General features: G+C 40.0%; 1 protein-coding gene across 3 annotated transcripts in view; it reads left to right on the forward strand.

Moving 5' to 3' along the window:
- TAFA4 (TAFA chemokine like family member 4) overlaps window positions 1-10,639 on the forward strand; it is a 148,017-nt gene extending 137,378 nt beyond the window's left edge. For all 3 annotated transcript variants that reach the window (XM_070576855.1, XM_070576856.1, XM_070576857.1), the window contains exons 5-6: window positions 3,295-3,419; window positions 9,272-10,639. In XM_070576855.1, the coding sequence (XP_070432956.1) occupies window positions 3,295-3,419; window positions 9,272-9,283 (137 nt within the window). In that variant the 3' untranslated portion in view covers window positions 9,284-10,639. The remainder of the gene's footprint in view (window positions 1-3,294; window positions 3,420-9,271) is intronic.
- The last annotated feature ends 8,203 nt before the right edge of the window (window positions 10,640-18,842 follow it).

Below are 18,842 nucleotides of genomic sequence, written 5' to 3' on the forward strand. Positions count from 1 at the left end.
TTTGCTGTTAAATCTCTCACAAAGAAACTCCATCATGGATAGTGTATCTACTTATTGAGGCGCCTCACTCAATGTATTCTTCTAGAAGATATAAAAATGATTTTTTTTTTTGCAGATAGAAATATTTCAGATATTTGTAATGTAAAAACTTGCTATTTTAAGGAGTCTATTTTGAATCCATCTTTAGAGATATCACTCCATATTTTATTTTTCTTTGATTTTTTTATTGCATAACAGATAACATTATATAATTTTGAGGTGTACGTCATAATATATTTCGAATTCTGTGTAGATTACATCATGTTCACCACCCAAAGAGTAATTACAATCCCTGTATTGTCTAATTAAATGAAAGAAAACTGGTAAATAATTTTACAAGCACTTGATCAGATATTCTTCCTTCTTTTATTTATTTAAATTTATTTCAATACTTAAATAAAATACTAGGCAAATAATATTTAATTTTTTTCTGTAGTTAGGAATTTGCATATTTTCCTGTGACGTATGCCTGAATCCATCCATTTTTTTTCCCTCCAGGTCCTTTTCTAGATTTTGGCATCAGAATTATCTTGGGTCCCCCATGAGTCCAGTAAGGAAGTACCAACATTTCTCTGCTGTGATGTTGAGATAATCTGGTTCAGTCGATTTCCTCTGCAGGGAATTTGTTCTCAGATTTCTCAGTCACACTTGAATTTGCCTTCTCTTTCAGACTTCTCTCTGTCCCAAATTCTTTCATCATCCTCTGCCAAGCTAACTCTTCTAGGCCCACAGCTTTCCCTGGCTGATTGCACTACCTTGTTCACAAACCTTCCATGGCTCCCCACTGCCAAGAGAATCAAGTCTAATCTTGAGCTGACCTTGAGAGCCCTTAAAGGTTGCTTCCCAAACCATCCTCCTCAGCTGAGCATCCAGTGCTTCCTTGCTGACCCCTCACTTCAGCCATACGGGTGTACTGGCTTCTAGATGGACCATTCACTGTCCCACTGCCCCTCCTACCTTCACTTGGATGGATCACTAGGCATCTCTCAAGGCTTCTTTTGAATCTTCCATGTAGCTCTGACACCTCTCAAGAGGACATAGGCTCCCACTGCTGAGTGGAAGAAAGTGTGTCTAAGGAAGACTTTTAAAGATAAAAAAAGTATTTTAAATTCAGCTTTAACTCTGTGTAAATATATCTAAGCTCTGTCAACATTTATATAACTTTTCCAGTCCTGCAGATGGTATTTTAAATTGAGGTTTGGGAACCATCTCTTATTTATCTTTAAATCCACTTGGGAACAACCTAAGATATTCAGAAAATAATGAAGGACTGGCCAGCAGTATGAATATGGTCATACTCGATGTAGCACTTATTCATCTAAACTATTATTGTAAATTGTGGTGTAGCAGAAAGGCTGCTGGATAGAGAGTACAGAGATGTAAATTGCAGTACCTCCTCCTTCGCTTTTACTAACTTTGTGGAAAGCTCTGGTTTTTGTTTCTGGAACCATCTGGCTCCCCTAGCTGCTTCTGAACTTTGTTGGGACAATTAAAAGAGGAACAGTGGGTGCTTTGAAAATGACAAAACTCCATACAGTTTTAAGGTGAGATTGTTGTGATATTTGGGGCTGAGAAGAATATAACCATCTCAGTCTTTTCCCCAGTGAGTCTCTCCACTCCAGTTCATTGGCAGTCTCTGACAAAATAAATAACCCGTTTAGCTATATCCCTTCCTCAGTGTTGTCACCTTCTGATTTGAATAGCAAATGGTTATCCTCGATCAGTATTGGCTAGAATCAGGAATGGTGGCTGCATGTCGAGAAGACACAATGTCTGGCCACTTTAGCCGATAATGAACCCGTCGTGTGCCCTCATCACGCCACGTCGTATTTTCTCCTCGCAGAGTTTTGAACGCACTGGCTTGCTGTGTTACCTACTTTGGTCGCTGCTTCTATACAAGGAGTTGTTTCTAGTGGAGATCTCTGGTGTGAGGGAAGGGTTTGTATTTAAGGGTTGGAGGTGGGCTCCAGCGTGTCAGGCTGCCTCCATTCAGATGCTGCTCGACTGCTTGCAAACTGGAATTTTGAGCGAGTCACTCAGTACCTCTGGGCCTCAGCTTTCTCTTCTCTGTAAAATACAGGAAGATAACAATTTTTAACCTCAAGGTTGCAGTGAGATGGAAATTAGAAAATGCAGGGAAGACAATTAGTAGGGTACCCGGCCCTCAAGAAAAAGTAGCTATTAGCATTTAGAAAGATTTGTTTGAACTATTGAGTCAGGCGGTAGTAGGTTGAGTCAGCTCCATTGGGGGATGTTTTCTATCAAAGTGTTGCTGTTTCAACAAGAAAAACAGGGCTAAACTAGGCCCCCCCCCCCACCGCCATACACACACACTTCCTCTGACCCCGGAGCTTTGCCCTGAGCCAGCCCGTTGGCTGGGCTCACCTTTAAAAATCAGTCACAGTCCTTTTTGTTCTTGGAATCTGTGGGAATAAACAGCCAAGTTGATGGTGTTTCCTTCACTTCTCTTCATCTGCCTCCGAACCCAGAGAACTGGGGTGCTAGTTGCTGCTTCACAGGCTTGAAACATGAAATCATTTTATTGGCAGGGATGGTAAGGTAAGGGGGAAAGTGAATTCACAGGTGACTGAACTAGTGTAGGGTGTCGGCATTCGAGGGAATACCAAGTCGTCCCCCCTCCCACCGTCTTCACTTCACACCTAGTAATTGACTGGAATGGCAGGATGAGCACTGTGTATGATGGAAATGTTTACTGCTTTTAGTCTTTGCTACTGATGACAAAGAGTGTCAAATATAACAACTTTGCAATATCAATATCCACCATTGTAACCAAGAACTAAAGGTAATGACCACAATAATAGCTAACATTTTCTGACAACATAGTGACTGGCCCAAAGTCAGCCAGGACTTTCACATGGGTTAGCTTATCCTCGTGACATCCTGGGGTGAGGTTCTGTTTTTATCCCCATTCTACAGATGAAGAAGCTGAGGCTGAGAGGTGTTAAATACTCAGTCCAAGGTCACTGAAAAAGAAAGTATCACAGCCACATTCAAATCCAGGCAGGCCCACTGCAAAGTAAGCAGTCTCACTAACTGTATTACAATTAGTTACCCAACAGCCAAAAAATGTGTTACAGAGCATGTGGCTGGTTGCATTCTTTAAATTTACTTGTGGTGAAATAATTCTTATTAGCAGTCTTTGCAGTCAGTGTCCTAATCTGTATTGAGCTTTATGTTGTCCATATTTGGAGGAAGAAACAGTGTAACAAACATTTTTTGGCCTTTCTTTTCCAGCTTCCATCGTGATTCAGAAATGGTGGTGTCACATGAATCCTTGTTTGGAAGGAGAGGATTGTAAAGTGCTGCCAGATTACTCAGGGTGGTCCTGTAGCAGTGGCAATAAAGTCAAAACGACAAAGGCAAGTATAGACAAAACACTACTATCATTTACAACTTCAGCACATTGTTAGCTATGGCGTTCCCTACTGCCATCAAGAGGACAACATGGTTTTATGTTGATGAACCTGCTTGGACAGTGCCACCCTGTGACTTTGGTCTTTGAAAAGCCCTTTTCCCAATGTCACCCTTTATGTCATATTTCACAGAGCAGTGATTTGGTGGGTGAATTCCTTATTTTAGGCAGGGCTGCTAAATTCATTGCAGCGCCTTCTAAAGTAAAGGTTTCAGAGCTGACAGGCCAGTGTATCAAAAAAGCGTGGCAAGGATCCACACACACATGATTTGCTGAAGTAGAAATACCTACTGCCTGTAAGGAGATTTAATGGTTGAAGACTCTAATACAAGTCTTACAAGTCAACAGTTTCCTCCCCAGATGGTCTTCTTTCCAGTTCTCCCTGTCTCCGAAGGGCACCATTGTCTACCCCATTCTTGAGCCAGAAATCTAACTTCTTCCTTATCTCCCCATGTCCAATCTATTATTTTGTCCTTGGGATTGTTTCTCCCAGATCCCTCCGTGAATCTGCATCACCATACTTACAACCCCCGTCATGTCCACATTGTGTCTCATCTGGACTCCTGAGTTGCTGCCTCACATCCTCTCTTGCTTCCTTCTAGTCTGTTCTCCACACGATGACTACAGTAATTTTTGTGAAATGCAAATCTTCTAAGCTAGTCCACCCCCATATCTTTCAATGGCTTCTCCTGGCTCTGTGGTCCACTAGCCCCTGCCTCTGGCCCTTAATCAATAACCTCGCAAGCCAGCCCCCTTTCATTCTTTCTTTCTGCTCCGGCTTCCATTGTACCTCTTACTGTGGTGCCTTTGCAGTTGCAAAGGACTGTGCTTCCCTCCTTTCTTTTCTAGTTAACCATTATTTCTTCAGGGAATCCTTCACTGATTGGCTTCATGTCCCCTGTATCTCTGAGTGTGTACTGTGGTTACATTTTACCTGGAGTGGTATACTATTGGCTTAATACCTAGTGCTTTCTGTCTTGGCGGAGAGCTGTGAAGTCAGGGCCCTTGTCTGTTTTGCTTACCCTGATAGTCCCAGAGCCAGCTATTGTCTCAGTAACTATTTCTTGAATGGAAATCAATAAAACAGGTCGTTCTGGGATTGTTAGTGTTAGACACACCGGAATGGAATGACTCTTTAGTTCTGGTTGTTATCTGAGCCTTGCCCCCTTAGGAGGTATAACAGTTCTTGAATGGCTTCTCATCTTGCTTACATTTCCCCCTTTATGAGTATTTTGAATTGCTGACACTTAGAGTTCTCATTCATCTTCAGCCACTGAGGTCAAAAGCAAGTGAGTTCTTCTTCTGTGTGTGTATATGAGCTATTATAATAAACAAGACTTTATAAAATATATATTTAAATATAATGCCATTAATATAATGAAAGATATTAAATCTAAAACATAAAATACTATAAAGTAAAATTTTATAATAAATTTTAAATTAAATGTAAATTTCAGCTGACATTATCATACCCCAAATTATCAATAGTATAGTAAGTCAGTTGATTCGTTCCTTATTATCTTGTTAAAAATCATAAGTTCACAATCAAGACTATTTTCAACATTAATTACAATTATCAACTAACTTGTTCTTATGAGTGATCTCGAGATGATGAGGCTTAATGACCTGAGACATGCTTTTAGATCCAGGGCAGTAGAAGTTCCTGGGGTCATTTAGTGGTGGAGGGAGGAAGTTCACACTCTCATCATTTCTACCAGCTCCTCTTCTAAGCCGCTCCCAATAAACTTCCAATCTGTATAAACTCAAGTGTGCTTGCCAAGCAAACCCTGCCTTAAGATAGTTCCACTATCCTTTCTCCATGGCCCCTTTCAGCCTTCCTAAATACAAATCTCATAGTCGCCAGTGAACTAGGGTCTTACATCCATCAATGAGCAGATTTTTCTTTCATCGTATTTCTTGCAGACTAAGAAATAACTTTTTGGAAGATTATATTTTTATTGATTCTTACATATAAATATAAAACAAGACCATGAGCACCAGCCAACTGTGTTCCAGAAAAGAATGTGTCTAAGTAATCTCTTGCTGGAGCAGCTGCTTCTCTATTTATGTGCCGTTAGAGAGGGCATTTGCAGGAAGCAAACCTTCAGGGGCATTTTTGCTCTGTGTGCTGGGAATAGAAGTTTGCTCTAGCAAAATCCTCCACGGTAGTGACATTTCATTTAGCACTTTGAAAAGTTGTAGAAACATAATACAGGTCCCTAAGCCATCATGATACTTAGCTGCTTTTTTAAAAATGATACACCACTTGAGAATAATCTCGAAGTCATAAAACTTTGTTTCCTTTCTTAATCCAAGGCCGTGTGACTTGAACTGCATAAAACATTTTATATCTTTTATGGATCTTATGCACACAGAGTAAATTCATTTGTGGAGCTGTGACCGGCTTCCATGAAGGGCTTGGTGCCCACGGGAGCTCTATCTTTTTCTCAAAATCGACACTGACCTTACCCCACAGGTGAGATGGAGGGCCTATATGCTTCCCTAGAGGGGCGTTAACTATATAACAAAACAGATTCCATTTTCCTTGACAGTTCACACAGAGCAGCATCAAAACACAGAAAGACTGGAGAGTAAGAGTGTCTGCAGTACGCCACCTATGTCAGAATTTTATTTTCCATTTAAATGCAAATACGAAAAGAGCTAGCAGTCAATTTGAGATATTAATAGTCCTAGATGAAGATATGAAAATGAGCGGGGACAGTTCCCTAACCAGTCATTTTGTCTTTCCCGAGGAGAAAAGGTTGGCATGGAGTTTTTTCTGCCTGCATAATGTTCAGTATCCCCAGAGAGGGTGCAGCTACTACTTTTTGTGGGAAAATATAACTCTGTCATCTTGCCTCAACTTTCTTTTTCTTAATTTAATTCTGAGTCTTACCGCATACTCTGTGCTAGATAATTCTTCTCTGAGTTTTCAGTATTAAGGCTCCTAACAAGCGTACAGTGTCTTCTTAGCACCAAAGCCAGCCATTTGCTAGGGCTTTTTGTTGTTTGCAGATAGAAGTAAATCACATTGAATTTTGTGAACTTTTAGATTTTTTAATGTTCTTATTTTTAAAACATCTACTAAGGGTGAAGAGCTATGTCTTTAGAGCGGTAGTTCTCAACCAGAGGCAGTATTGCTCTGCAGGGGATATTTGGCACTATCTGGGGACATTTTTAGTTGTCACACATTAGGGAGGAGGGTTGTACATGCATCTAGTGGGTAGAGGCCAGGGATGCTGCTAACCATCCTAAAATGCACAGGACAGCCCCCACAACAAAGAGTTATCTGGCCCCAAATGTCAATAGTGCTGAGGTTGAATAGAGTATTTTTTTCAGTAGCTCTTTGCAAGCATCCTACCTGATTGTCTGTCTTCATTTTGTTCTTCAAAGTTTCTATTAAGTGTCTAAATGTTTATGATATTTCATATTGGAAAGCTAAAGGTAAGAGTTGAGAATTTAAATAACAGGCTTTCTTTTCACTACCTCCCTCATCCTTAAGATCTAAGATGACCGGGTCCTTCCAGTATCTTCCTCAAATGGCTCTCTGTCTGTTGGGCTACTGCCATGGGTCATCCTCATCCTCTTGCGACTCAATGCTATAGTAATTTAATGGTGTCAGTGGCTACAGAAAAATCATCATGGGAACTTGTTAAAAACACACTGTTTTGAGCCTCACTTCTAGGATATTCTGGTAAAGTCAGTCTGCGATGGGGATTAGAAAACCATACTTTTAGAATGTTGTTCTTAGGGTAATTCTGAAGACAAGCAGGATGCAGGAACCACTGGTTTAACTTAGCTCCCCACCTGCTCTCTGTTCTTGCCTTTAACTGGCTTATACTCTGCTTTCTCTGCCACCAGGGCAAACTGCTTGCCCAGATTCTGCCCTGGTGAGAGACCATCAGTGGGTCCTCACTGGTAACTGATAGAAAATACACAGTATAAGCATCTTGGGAAGGGCCATGTATCTCCATCCCTCAGTGCCTTCCTCTTCATCTCCTCTCTCTTCTACAATTCCACTTGTCTTTCAAGATCTAGCTGAGATTGCTCTTTACCCTGATGTCTGGCCTTTCCTGATCCCTACAGCTGGAGCTTGAAATATTCAGGGTACCCTGTCACATGAGAGTGGAGCTAATATTGACCTGTTAGCAACCTTTTATCCACAAAAATTTCCAAATAACAATGAGCTTTCCATATCAATCAGCAAAATAAACATTTTAAGGGAAAGTAAATCTGAAAGCATCTTATCATTCAACTTTCAGTGCAAAACGAGCTGGGCATGGACAAGGAACTTCCTCAAATGAGATGCTTTTGAGAATTACATTCTACATGTAGGTTGATAGTTGGCTGTAAACACTGTTAGCTTCTATAGGATGCATGCATGATAGGTCCAGAGAGAGCTAACATGACAATAGCCACTATTTCCTGAGCACTAACCCCACGGCAGGCACCAGGCCACGTACTTCATTTCACATATTTCATTCACTCTAACTGAAGGAGCCATGTGCTATTATTTCCGTTTAACAGATAAAGAAACTAAGGCAGAGAGAGACAGTCCTCTCCATCTCAGAAAATGACCAACTCCATTGTTTGGTTACTCAAGCCAAAGACCTCGGAGTGGCCATGCATGCCTCATCTCATCTTTGTGCCTCAGGGAGAGAAAGGGCCCCTCGCGTTGACGCCTCTCTGGACAATTCTTCCCCTAGATAGTCAGGGTTCCCTCCTTTCCTTCAGGTTTCTCCTCAGATATCTCCTTCCCCAACAATCCTCTATTAAAGAACACAGCAATGCTCATTAGTTTACGTACTGTCTTGTCGTTGGCTGCTTGCATGGTATGAAGGCAGAGTTGAGGAGTTGGGACCATGGCTGTATGGCCTGCAAAATGGAAAATATTTACTGTTTGGTGTTTTACGGAAAAAGTGTGTCAATCTCTACTCTAGAGAAACTCCACGAGGCCAGAGTTTTTCTTTTGTTTGTGCTGGAGATATCCTAGCAAACCAAAGAGTAATTGTAGAATGCATAAATAAAGGCCACAGGTCAGTTAAGAGCAAATCTGAGGTTTGAATAAATACCTGATTGGGTCAGAAGCTCAGCCATGATGGTTATGCTGTCAAATAATATAATTCACTTTGAAAATATTTTCATGGTGTAGACATGTTAAAGTCTTACGCTTTTCTTTTTCTAGCTGTATGTTAATTAAACTGTAAAATTTCTTACACGACTAAATCAAATGATAAAAATTGCAGATGTTTTCTTAGATCATAAATAATGAGCCTGGGTGTTTAAAAATGGAAAAAACAACCGCACTTCTTAATAGATGTATGTTTTTACTAAATATGGCAGTTTTATAAAATAACCTAGTTTTTAAAGTGAAAGTTAACCACATGAAGAAAGTAACAAAGGCAACATTTTGATCTTGACATACACTGATTTTAATCAGCATTCATTTGAAAAATTTTAGAGCCATTAACAAAGCATGCTCAGCATGCATGAGTTAACTTGATGGGCAATGAATGTGCCTAATCTGATGTGATTTTTATAACCCCACAAATTATAAAGCTAGGGTGCAGAATACTGTGTTGTGGAAGCCTTTGTGCATGTTTTCTTTGCAGCCTAAAAGCAAGAAATGTAAAGAATTTGATTTGAACAGCTGATTTGGTGAGGCTGGGTACAGATAAAGGTGCAAAATGCTAAACGCTGTACAGATGACACAGAGAGGGATGTACGGGTCCAGTAGCAGGAAAGATTGGGTTTGGTAGATATGGGATGTTGAATGCTCACTTGTTTAATTTGTTTTAGGTAACACGGTAGCAAAGAGAGAGATGCACTTCAACCTGGAGAAGCGACAGGATGCAGAGCTCTCTTGATTGAATGACAGTCCTGGCCAGGTTGTGCGAAATTGTCCTGGATTTCAGCAACATCCCATTTGCGTGTGTGTGCTGTGAGGAGTGGCACTCAGTTAACTGTGCCAGCCGTCTCTGCTTTATGATTTCATTACATTGAATTATAACCATTCACCTGCCACACAGTTGACACACTATGTGGATTCCCAAGGAACGTACCTCCAAGAAACCCCGGAAGACAAAACCAGAGACTTCCAAATAGGTCGCCACTGAAGAAATATTTGCTCTTCAGCTTTTTTCTGCCTGTACGAAGACATATTTCACAGGCTCCTCATTCTGTTCCTCTTTTGAACTGTTTCTTTAGCCCTTGCGTTAAAGTGGTTTGAAAGGGGTCTGAATAACAAAACGTTTTTGCAGATGTAGATCAATGAACTCTGATTAACTGGTGATGAAAATTTATTTTATAAACCTGGAAGAGAAGGACTTCTTATGTGTGCATTTGTATTTTTGCTTTTCATTTAGAATTTTTGCATTTTAAGTTCCATTGTCAAGTTCATGAAAATGGGAGCATTTTTAACGTTGGGGCACCATTTTACTGAGTGCTAAGGAAGCGTATCAACCACAGTATTTTATAACCAAAGCTCTATCATGACATATTCACAAAAGAAACAAAACCTGTTGGGATTTTTATGGCTTATGTGTAGTCATAGAGGTAAATCATTTAAAATATAAAACAGTCTCTGTTTAGATCGAGAATGATTACTTAGATCCAGTTTATGTCAGTTAAAATATTTTGTTAACTCCTAGACAGGAGTCTTTAAATGTAGAATTTTTAAACTGTAAATGACTTATTCTTAGCTCTTTCCCTACTTACGTGTTAGTCATCTTATTTCTTTAAATATAAGTAAAACCTGAGTCACTTTTTTCTTGGTTTAATGATTTTGCAGCAGACATGTCTCCACATATTCTCGGATGCTGTCATGCAGAAACGTATTACAGATGAAAAGCAACTGACCCAGATTTTAAATGCATAATCTGATTAAAAAACATACTACTGTAATATTATGGGATAGATTTTATATATTAAGAAATACCAAAAACATACTTTCTGCATTGTTAAATTATCCCTGTCTTTTTGCAGTTATAGGGGAAAATAATACTATAACATTGTTTATAGCAGTAACAGTTACATCTATTTGATTTTATTCTTGCAGAAGGAATGGAAATTGGCAATATTCATTTGTTTGCTAAATTTAGTTTTCATTTGATTACATACTTACCAGAGTTGTTACTCTCATATTAAGTAAAAAATTGATTCTGCTGATAGCATAAGTCTTTGTGATTATTTTCTACCTTAAGACTTTGTGTTAACATCCTAAGCTTGCAAATTTTAAATGTGAACTGTGCAAAATAACTTTTTTAAAAATAACATCTAACTTTGCAGATGTTTACCGTACGGCAAACTTGGTGCCTGTAGCTAGATTGCCACTTTATTTCCTCTCCGAAATCTATGTAGCATTAAAGAGAATTTAAAATCTAGGGAGATTTAGTTAAGTTTAGGCATACTGATGATGATTTACGCATACTCTGCTGCCTTTAGTGTAAGACCTTACGTTGTAAGAAGAGAGAGTTAAAAAAAAATAAGATTTTATGGTACATGAAACAATGTCTTAGTTTTTTAGCCACACATCTGATCTTATACCCCAAGTAAGATCAAGTTAAAATGACACTGCTTCACCTTGGTGTATATTTCTAGGGTGTAAACTACTTCCAGGGAATAAATAGTCCATTTGGGAAAATGGCAGGTATCAACACTGCCATTTCATCCATTATTGCTTCAAAGTGTACTTTTTACCTAGTTCAAAAGTTAGCCCTGAAATGGGGCTTTCTTTGAGAAGCATTTTAATGTTATCGTTCCTTTTCGTTTCCTGTAGGAAAGTAGATAGGAGACTTTTCTCTATTTTTACAGAATTTAAAGCAAAGCTATCAAGAGAAGATATCAGTCATCTCAGCATTAGGCCCTCTAATTGTGACACGTGCGGTCTCAACACCCGAGACCTTTAGTTCTTATGTCTTAGAACATGGAGCTGCTCAGGTGGGGCTGTGGCTCAGCCCGAGTCTCTCCAAAGAAACCAGCCACCCCCTAGATTTTAGAGCTCTTCCTTGGGTCCCTATTTGCTGCTTCAAACCATACACACACCTTTTTAGCACCTGCCTTTGGAACTCTGTTCATACATTAAATTCAACAAACACTGAGGGAACCTTCCCAAGACCGCCCATGAGTTGTTGGGGGAAATTCTCCATCCCTATACACAAAAATCCATTTTTCTACTCAACCTGGGAAGTAGTTATGAATATTCCCATTTTATAAAGGAGAATTTAGGATGCAATAAAATTAAACTTGCCTAAACTCACAGCTAGTTACTACTGGAAATTATACAATGAGAAGTCATGAAAAGAGATAAGAAACTGTAGATTTATTTTTCTTTGAGTATATTTTAAGTAATGTCTGTTATTACCTGCTTTATCAAGATCATATTTGTTCAGGGGCTGGCCCCGTGGCCGAGTGGTTAAGTTCATGCGCTCCGCTGTAGGCATCCCAGTCTTTCATTGATTCGAATCCTGGGCGCGGACATGGCACTGCTCATCAGACCATGCTGAGGCAGTGTCCCACATGCCACAACTAGAAGGACCCACAACGAAGAACATACAACTATATACCAGGGGGCTTTGGGGAGAAAAAGGAAAAAAATAAAATCTTTAAAAAAAAATCATATTTGTTCATGTCTAGCGCCTGCACTCTTTGCCACTATCTCATAATGTGCCAATACACTGATGAAAAACATCATACTGCTAATATTTTAGAGTTGGTAAAATATTCACAATTGAATTTCTACTTGAGTTTAAAAGAGTAACTGTATTCTTTATTTAAAAGTTCTAGGATAATATGAAAAAATAATGAAGTGCTCAATGGTTGGACTGAGACTATAAGCAACTATAAGGTTATATATCCCACAGTGAGCATTGGCAGAGCACCAGCCCTTCTCCACGTCATCTTTGGTCAGAGGCTACCTGAGGGCAGCTGTAGTCCCAGCATGTATTACATGGATTTCCAAGGTTTCTTGAAGAAAATGATGCAGCAACTGAGCCCGTATTCTCCCACATCAACACTATTGGATAGAGAGGAGGCAGCATCCGCTTCGGTGGGTGGGCGCTCTCCAGCCCAACACCATGAGTCCTTGGTCAGCTCCCTCATTGGAGTTTTTGCCCATACTATGGAATTTTGGGGGGAAAGAATTTGTTGATGCACAAGGTTAGGAATTGACTCCTGCAAACGTCAGTGGAAACCACCTCACCAAAATGCCTATTTCACAGATAATTTCTCCAGGATTGGAAAATGCTTTTTTACAGAAGTCTTTATTTGGGGCTTTTAGGGACCCACTGACCAAGGACGAATCCATTGCTAGTCTGATGCCTAATTTCACCATTTAGGGTCTCCCTGAAATAGGCAAAGAATTATTGAGAGTTTTACCTAAAACATGGATTCTTCTACACTAGGGGTTGGCAAACTGTGGCCTGTAGGTCAAAGCCAGCCTGCCTGGTTTTGTAAATAAAGTGTGTTGGAACACAGCCATGTCATTTGTTTATGTAACGTCTCTGGCTTTGCACTACAACAGCGAAGTAGATTAGTTGCCAGAGCCCACATGGCCCACAAAACCTAGAATATTTACTCTTTGATCCTTTACAGAAAAGTTTGCCAATTCCTGTTGTACACAACGGAAGAGGATGATGTTTTTATGAGTTCATTGGAATACTGTAAGATAGTGGCAAAGAGTTCAGGTGCTGGAGGCGCACAAATCGGAGTTTGAATATCGGCTCTGCCTCTTATCTTTCAAAGCTTTCTATGCTCTAAGTTTCAGTTTATCTATAAAATAGGGATAATGATATAGACACCCCACAGGAGTTTTTTGGGAAGAATTTTATATCAAAAAACTCTTAGCATGGTGGTTAGGAAATACTAAGCTCTTGATAAAGTTACACCTCTTGTATGAGCACTTAGAAATCCAAGTCATCACACCTTGTGCAAAAGGAGAACCAAACAGCAGGCCCTCACCTCAAAGCTGGGGCGCGAGGTTTAAGTGGACACTGCTGACAGAAAATTGGGACCAGATAGACCAGACCTTAAAGTGTTTAATTCCTTGTTTCCAAGTCTCACTAAGAACTTTGAGAAAGCAGAGCAAGGACAAACTCGGAAAACAACTCAAGGAGCATTGCTTGCCCGTGACCTTGGCTGTCAGTGTGGCAGAATGTTGAAAATGCCTGTGCTGTCTTCATGGACAAGTAAATATCTTGGGCCTCTAATACCTATCTGGTAGAAGTTGGAGCACCATTGGGAAGAAAGATGTATACACAGGAATCCTGATTTGAATCTGCAGCCTGCGATGACAGATGGCAGCGCGTGTGCACACCCTCCCCCCACCCCGACACACATATCCCCACACCTGTTCTTTCAACTTCATCTTGCAAAAAACTCAAGCCCCATCCAGCAGCCATGTGAAAGGAAACAATCATTTCAAGTTACGACGTAATCTTGTAAACAGAAACTTTGAACAAAAAAGCCCCGTAAATAATTGATGAACAGTTACTGAAGCGTGTTGGACAGTCTCCGTGGTATTGATTTGGGGCTGTGAACAAAGCCAGGCTCTGCAGGCTCATAGTTTAGCCCTTTTCTCTCCCGTTGGAAGCTATCAGTATTCAGAGCCTGCTGACATGTCGGGAATGTGAAATGATGCTTCTTTTATGTTGTCCAATTGGGCCTTTGCTCTCTCTATGGATAGGTCTCTGACCCATCCTTTAATTATCAGCTTTGATTCTCTTAATGAGGAGTTATCAAGATAGTTCATGACACTGAATTGTTAATTGAATAACTATAACTAATGATCAAGGAATGGAAGCAAGCAAATGAACTTGGGTTCTCTATTTCCAATCTGAAATCTACTCTCCGTAGTTCAGTTTGGGCCTCTGAACTTCCCTGCCCTCTTTTTGAATTGCATCTCCACCCTTGCTCTGTTACACCTATTAAATTCAACATTCACTGTTTTATAGACCATTCACAGACATCACAGAAAATAAAATCATGCCCTTGCTATTTTAGCATTGCAATAACTGAAAAGAAAACATAAAAAATAATCCATAGTTTCTCTCTTAAACACTCCCTCACGCACAAATCAATAGAGCGGAATGCTTAGGTCAGCTCTGTGGGGGCGTGGGTTGAAATAGGAATCAGGACAATCCTTTGGAATATTTAAATATTTATGAGCGCTATATATCTGACAGAGGACTGAGACTGATTCTTAATGGCACAGTAAAGGAAGTGGAATAAAACCACGAAGTCTCAGCTTGAGAAAAAGTTAGCGACAGCTCTTGAAACTGTCAAAGTCAGAAAAATTGGTATTTGATGATGCCATATGCTATTTCAATCACTGTCTTTCCTGATTCGCTACTAGAGCGCAGACGAGGAGTAGAATAGGGGAGATGTTTCAAAGATGCTGTGTTTGACATTCTCCAGGGAAAGGCACTTTGCCTGTGGTAAATCAGTGCAGATGGCTCTGATTTGGTGATGGAGGCACTTGGGCTGTGGTACAGCGAGCCAAGTAGAAAGAGATTTGAGTGTGTGTTTGGAGGACTCATTTCATTTCTGATTAGACAAAAGACTAGTGTAGAAGGTCTTCCCCATTTTTTATTCCATTCATCTTCTTATGGCTTAGAGAGATATATCCTTCCTGACATCTCAAATGCAAAAAGAAGTCCAAAGGTGGGAGAGGTCTGTGCCGCCTCAGAGTAGGGCCTGCAAGGCAGATCTACTCAACAGGAAAATATTTGTAAAAATTGATGGATTTGACGACATAAAAAGCAAAACCTGTGCATGGCAAAAGCACATAAAGCAAACTAACGGTCCAACTGGGAATCCTATTTACAGCTTATACAGCGGAAAAAATATTAATATCCATATATACAAAGATTTTACAAACCAGCAAACAAAAGATGAACACCTCTATAGAAAAGTAAATGAAAGGTGTAATAATTCATAAAAGAAGAAATACAAAAAGACCAGTGGTTTGCAGTTTTTCATGAATAGTTGAGACTGAACAGTCTTTTATGTATCACTTTGGCCAATATTAAAAAAAAAAAAAAAAAAGAGGGGCCAGCCTGGTGGCATTGTGGTTAAGTTCACATGCTCCGCTTTGGCAGCTGGGGTTCCTAGGGGTTGGATCCTGAGTGTGAACCTACACACCACTCATCAAGCCATGATGTGGTGGTGTCCCACATACAAAATAGAGGCACAGATGTTAGGGACAATCTTCCTCACCAAAAGAAAAAAAAGAATATTTAACAGTTACAGGGATGTAGTGTTACAGTGTACATATTGCATATCAAGATCCTTAGCAGTGTAATACTTCTTGACTCAAGATTTCTACTTATAGGAATTTAATGAATTAAGAGGCCAAGTGGCATGAACAAGAATACGATTCACAGAATTATTCATAAGAGCAAAAAGTCAGAAATCCTAAATAACCATCGAAAGGGGCTGTACTTCTGGTTCTGGGCAAGGTGCATTTCATTTTACTCCTGCTAATCACAACAAAAATCCCTGGATTAAACACATAAGTCACCTAGCACAGGACTCAAAGATGGAGGAAAGGAGGACGGCTAGGGCCTTTGGGACTCAAGGAACAACCCAGCAGTGAGGTCCTAGGTTTTTTTCTTGTGTCCTGTGTACCCCAGCTGAGGTGTTGGAGAAGCCTGCAACTCAGAAATGCCAAAGGGTGCAGACAAGAAACAGTCCTTTCTTTCATGCAAAGGACTGGGAAAAGGGCAACCCAACAGTGTAGAGCCTTTAACCATTTCTGCCTGTCCTTGAGTGAACACCATGAAACCCATCTGCAGTCACGTGTTACCCAGTGGGTGCTCCAGCAGGGGAGTCTGCAGGTGGCACTCTGTCATCCAGCCCCCTCTCTCACAGTGTGGACTCTGTCCTTCCCCTGCAGGGCCAGTGGATGAACTTGGACTTCTACCACCCTCTTGCAATAGCAAGGAGGTGTGCTCCTCCCCTGTGTAGCTTATGGGCAGAGGCCTGTCATCCATATCCCCTACAGTAATGAGGCAGCACCCCTTCCTCAGAGCCTGTGGGCAGAATTCTGAGTTCCATGTTTCCCACCCAAAGTAATGAGGCAAGGCTCCTCCCCTGTGAGCAGAACTCTGAGTTCTGCCCCCACCCCACCACAACAGTAACAAGGAGGAACCCCTGCCCTGTGGAGCCTGTGGGCAGAATTTTGATGCCATCTCCTCTGCAAGAACAAGGTGACCCTCCGCCAGGTGTGTTAGTGTGTAAAACCCTGTCTTCTGTCTCCACCCTGCTGTAATGATCTATGTCTTCCTCCTTCCCATCTCCCAGCTTCCACTGAGGATACTGTAGTGTAGACTCCTATCATCTAGCTAACACACGAGTGGAGTGGAAGAGAATAGCACTGCAGAAGCTTTATAAATTGACATTTGAACCACGACCCACAAGAGTGAGCCAGGACATGTATTTTGAACCTAATAGGTTGACTAGCTGCCAAAATATAAAATTTAAATAAGAACCAGAGTCTGATTACATAATATTCAAAATATCCAGGATACAGTCCAGAATGACTCATCGTATCAAGAAACAGGAAAATTTCAACTCAAATGAGAAAATGTGATTAACAGCTGCCAACACTAAGATGACACAGATGTTGCAATTTTTAGACAAGGATTTCCAAGTAACTGTCATAAAAATGCTCCAACAGGCAATTATGAACACTCTTGAAACAAATTAAAAAATAGACTCTCTCAACAATGAAATAGAAGACATAGAGAAGAATCAAATAGAAATTTTAGAACTGAAAAACACGTTAACAAAAATAAAGAAAACCCTCACTGGATGGGTTTCATAGCAGAATTGAAATGGGATAGGAGAGAATCAGTGAACTTCAAGACAGACGAAGAGAAATCATCAATCTGAACAACAGAGAGGAAATAGACTGAAATAAAATAAACTGAGCCTCAGGGACTTGTGATACAATAACAAGAGATCTAACGTTCCTGTCCTCAGAGTCTGATAAGGGGGTGAGAAAGAATATGGAGCTCAAAAAAATACTCAAAGAAAAATGGCTGAGAACTTCCCAAATTTGGCAAAAGACAAACCTACAAATTCAAGGGTACATGTGAGAACATAAGTTTTTTACTTCTCTTGGATGAAAACCCAGGAGTACAATTACTGGGTTGTATGATAGAAAGTTGCAGAACTTTTTCAGAGTCGTGGTACTATTCTACATTCCCACTAGCAATGTTTGAGAGATCCAGTGACTTCACATCCTCACCAGCATTGTACGGGTCATTCTCGTTATTCACGGCAGTGACGATCTATAAAGACACCACGAACACTGAATGAATGAATATCAAATCACTGCTCCTATGGGAAATACAGGGATATGATCCTGTGAGCCTTTGGTCACAATATTTTCATTAGCTGATCAGTACATTACCTTTTTTTATGTATGTTTCTGTTTAAAAACATATTATTTAATATATTAATGTTGACTGATTAACATTGAACTCATGGCCAATAGCACTATAACTCATGCTGGAACAAAGCTTATTTAACACGTGTATTTTCTCCAGAAGGCATATCACAGCTTTTTTGTGCTTAGAAGCACTAGCCAGCACTTCAGCACTATGCTTAGGGGCCATCTTAAAGAGTGAAATAACCAAGAAAAAGCACAAAAATGCAAGGAAATGTGGTTCTAAATAGACCACATAAAGGACACTTGCTTACAGTATGAGAGCTGAAAGAAGAAGGCAGAGGGCGTCCCTGTGTTCAACCTCAGCTGGGCACATTTGTGCTCGGTGACTCAGATTTTTCACAAGTCTGTGCAGCACATGTCCAAATGACCGGGAAAGCACTTTGAGAATTGATTTTGAGGTTACAAACAAACTTTAGTAAGTAGACAAATCCACAAATACAGAACCCATGATTAATCAGGACTTACTGTACCAATACAGATTTTCTGGCTTTGACAACGTATCACAGTTACATAAGATATTATTGTTGGAAGAATCTGGGTAAAAGGTACACAAACTTTCCTATTTTTATAATTTCCCATGAGCCTTAAACTATTTCAAAATAAAAAGTTATTAAAAAGGGGGAGGTGGCTAAAAATGTTATGGTATCTCATTATAATGGTATTGATTTATATTGGAAGTAATATAATCCAATTTTATTAAAACACACATATAGCTCTCATATATACATTGTTAAAAGGGAGGACAATGTGTGGTTTTAACTTCCGTTTTTACTCTGTGCTTTTTTGAGACAGGTTCAGTAATATATTTAATCTCTACCTGAGCTCCCTTCACATATTCCCTTAACTAGTTCTAACTTAAACTGAGTTATTATTTAAAGGCAGGGAAGACAATCCACATATCTAGAAATGACATTCTGT

This window comes from Equus przewalskii, chromosome 15 (assembly GCF_037783145.1).
Source record: "Equus przewalskii isolate Varuska chromosome 15, EquPr2, whole genome shotgun sequence".
Taxonomy (NCBI): Eukaryota; Metazoa; Chordata; class Mammalia; order Perissodactyla; family Equidae; genus Equus; species Equus przewalskii.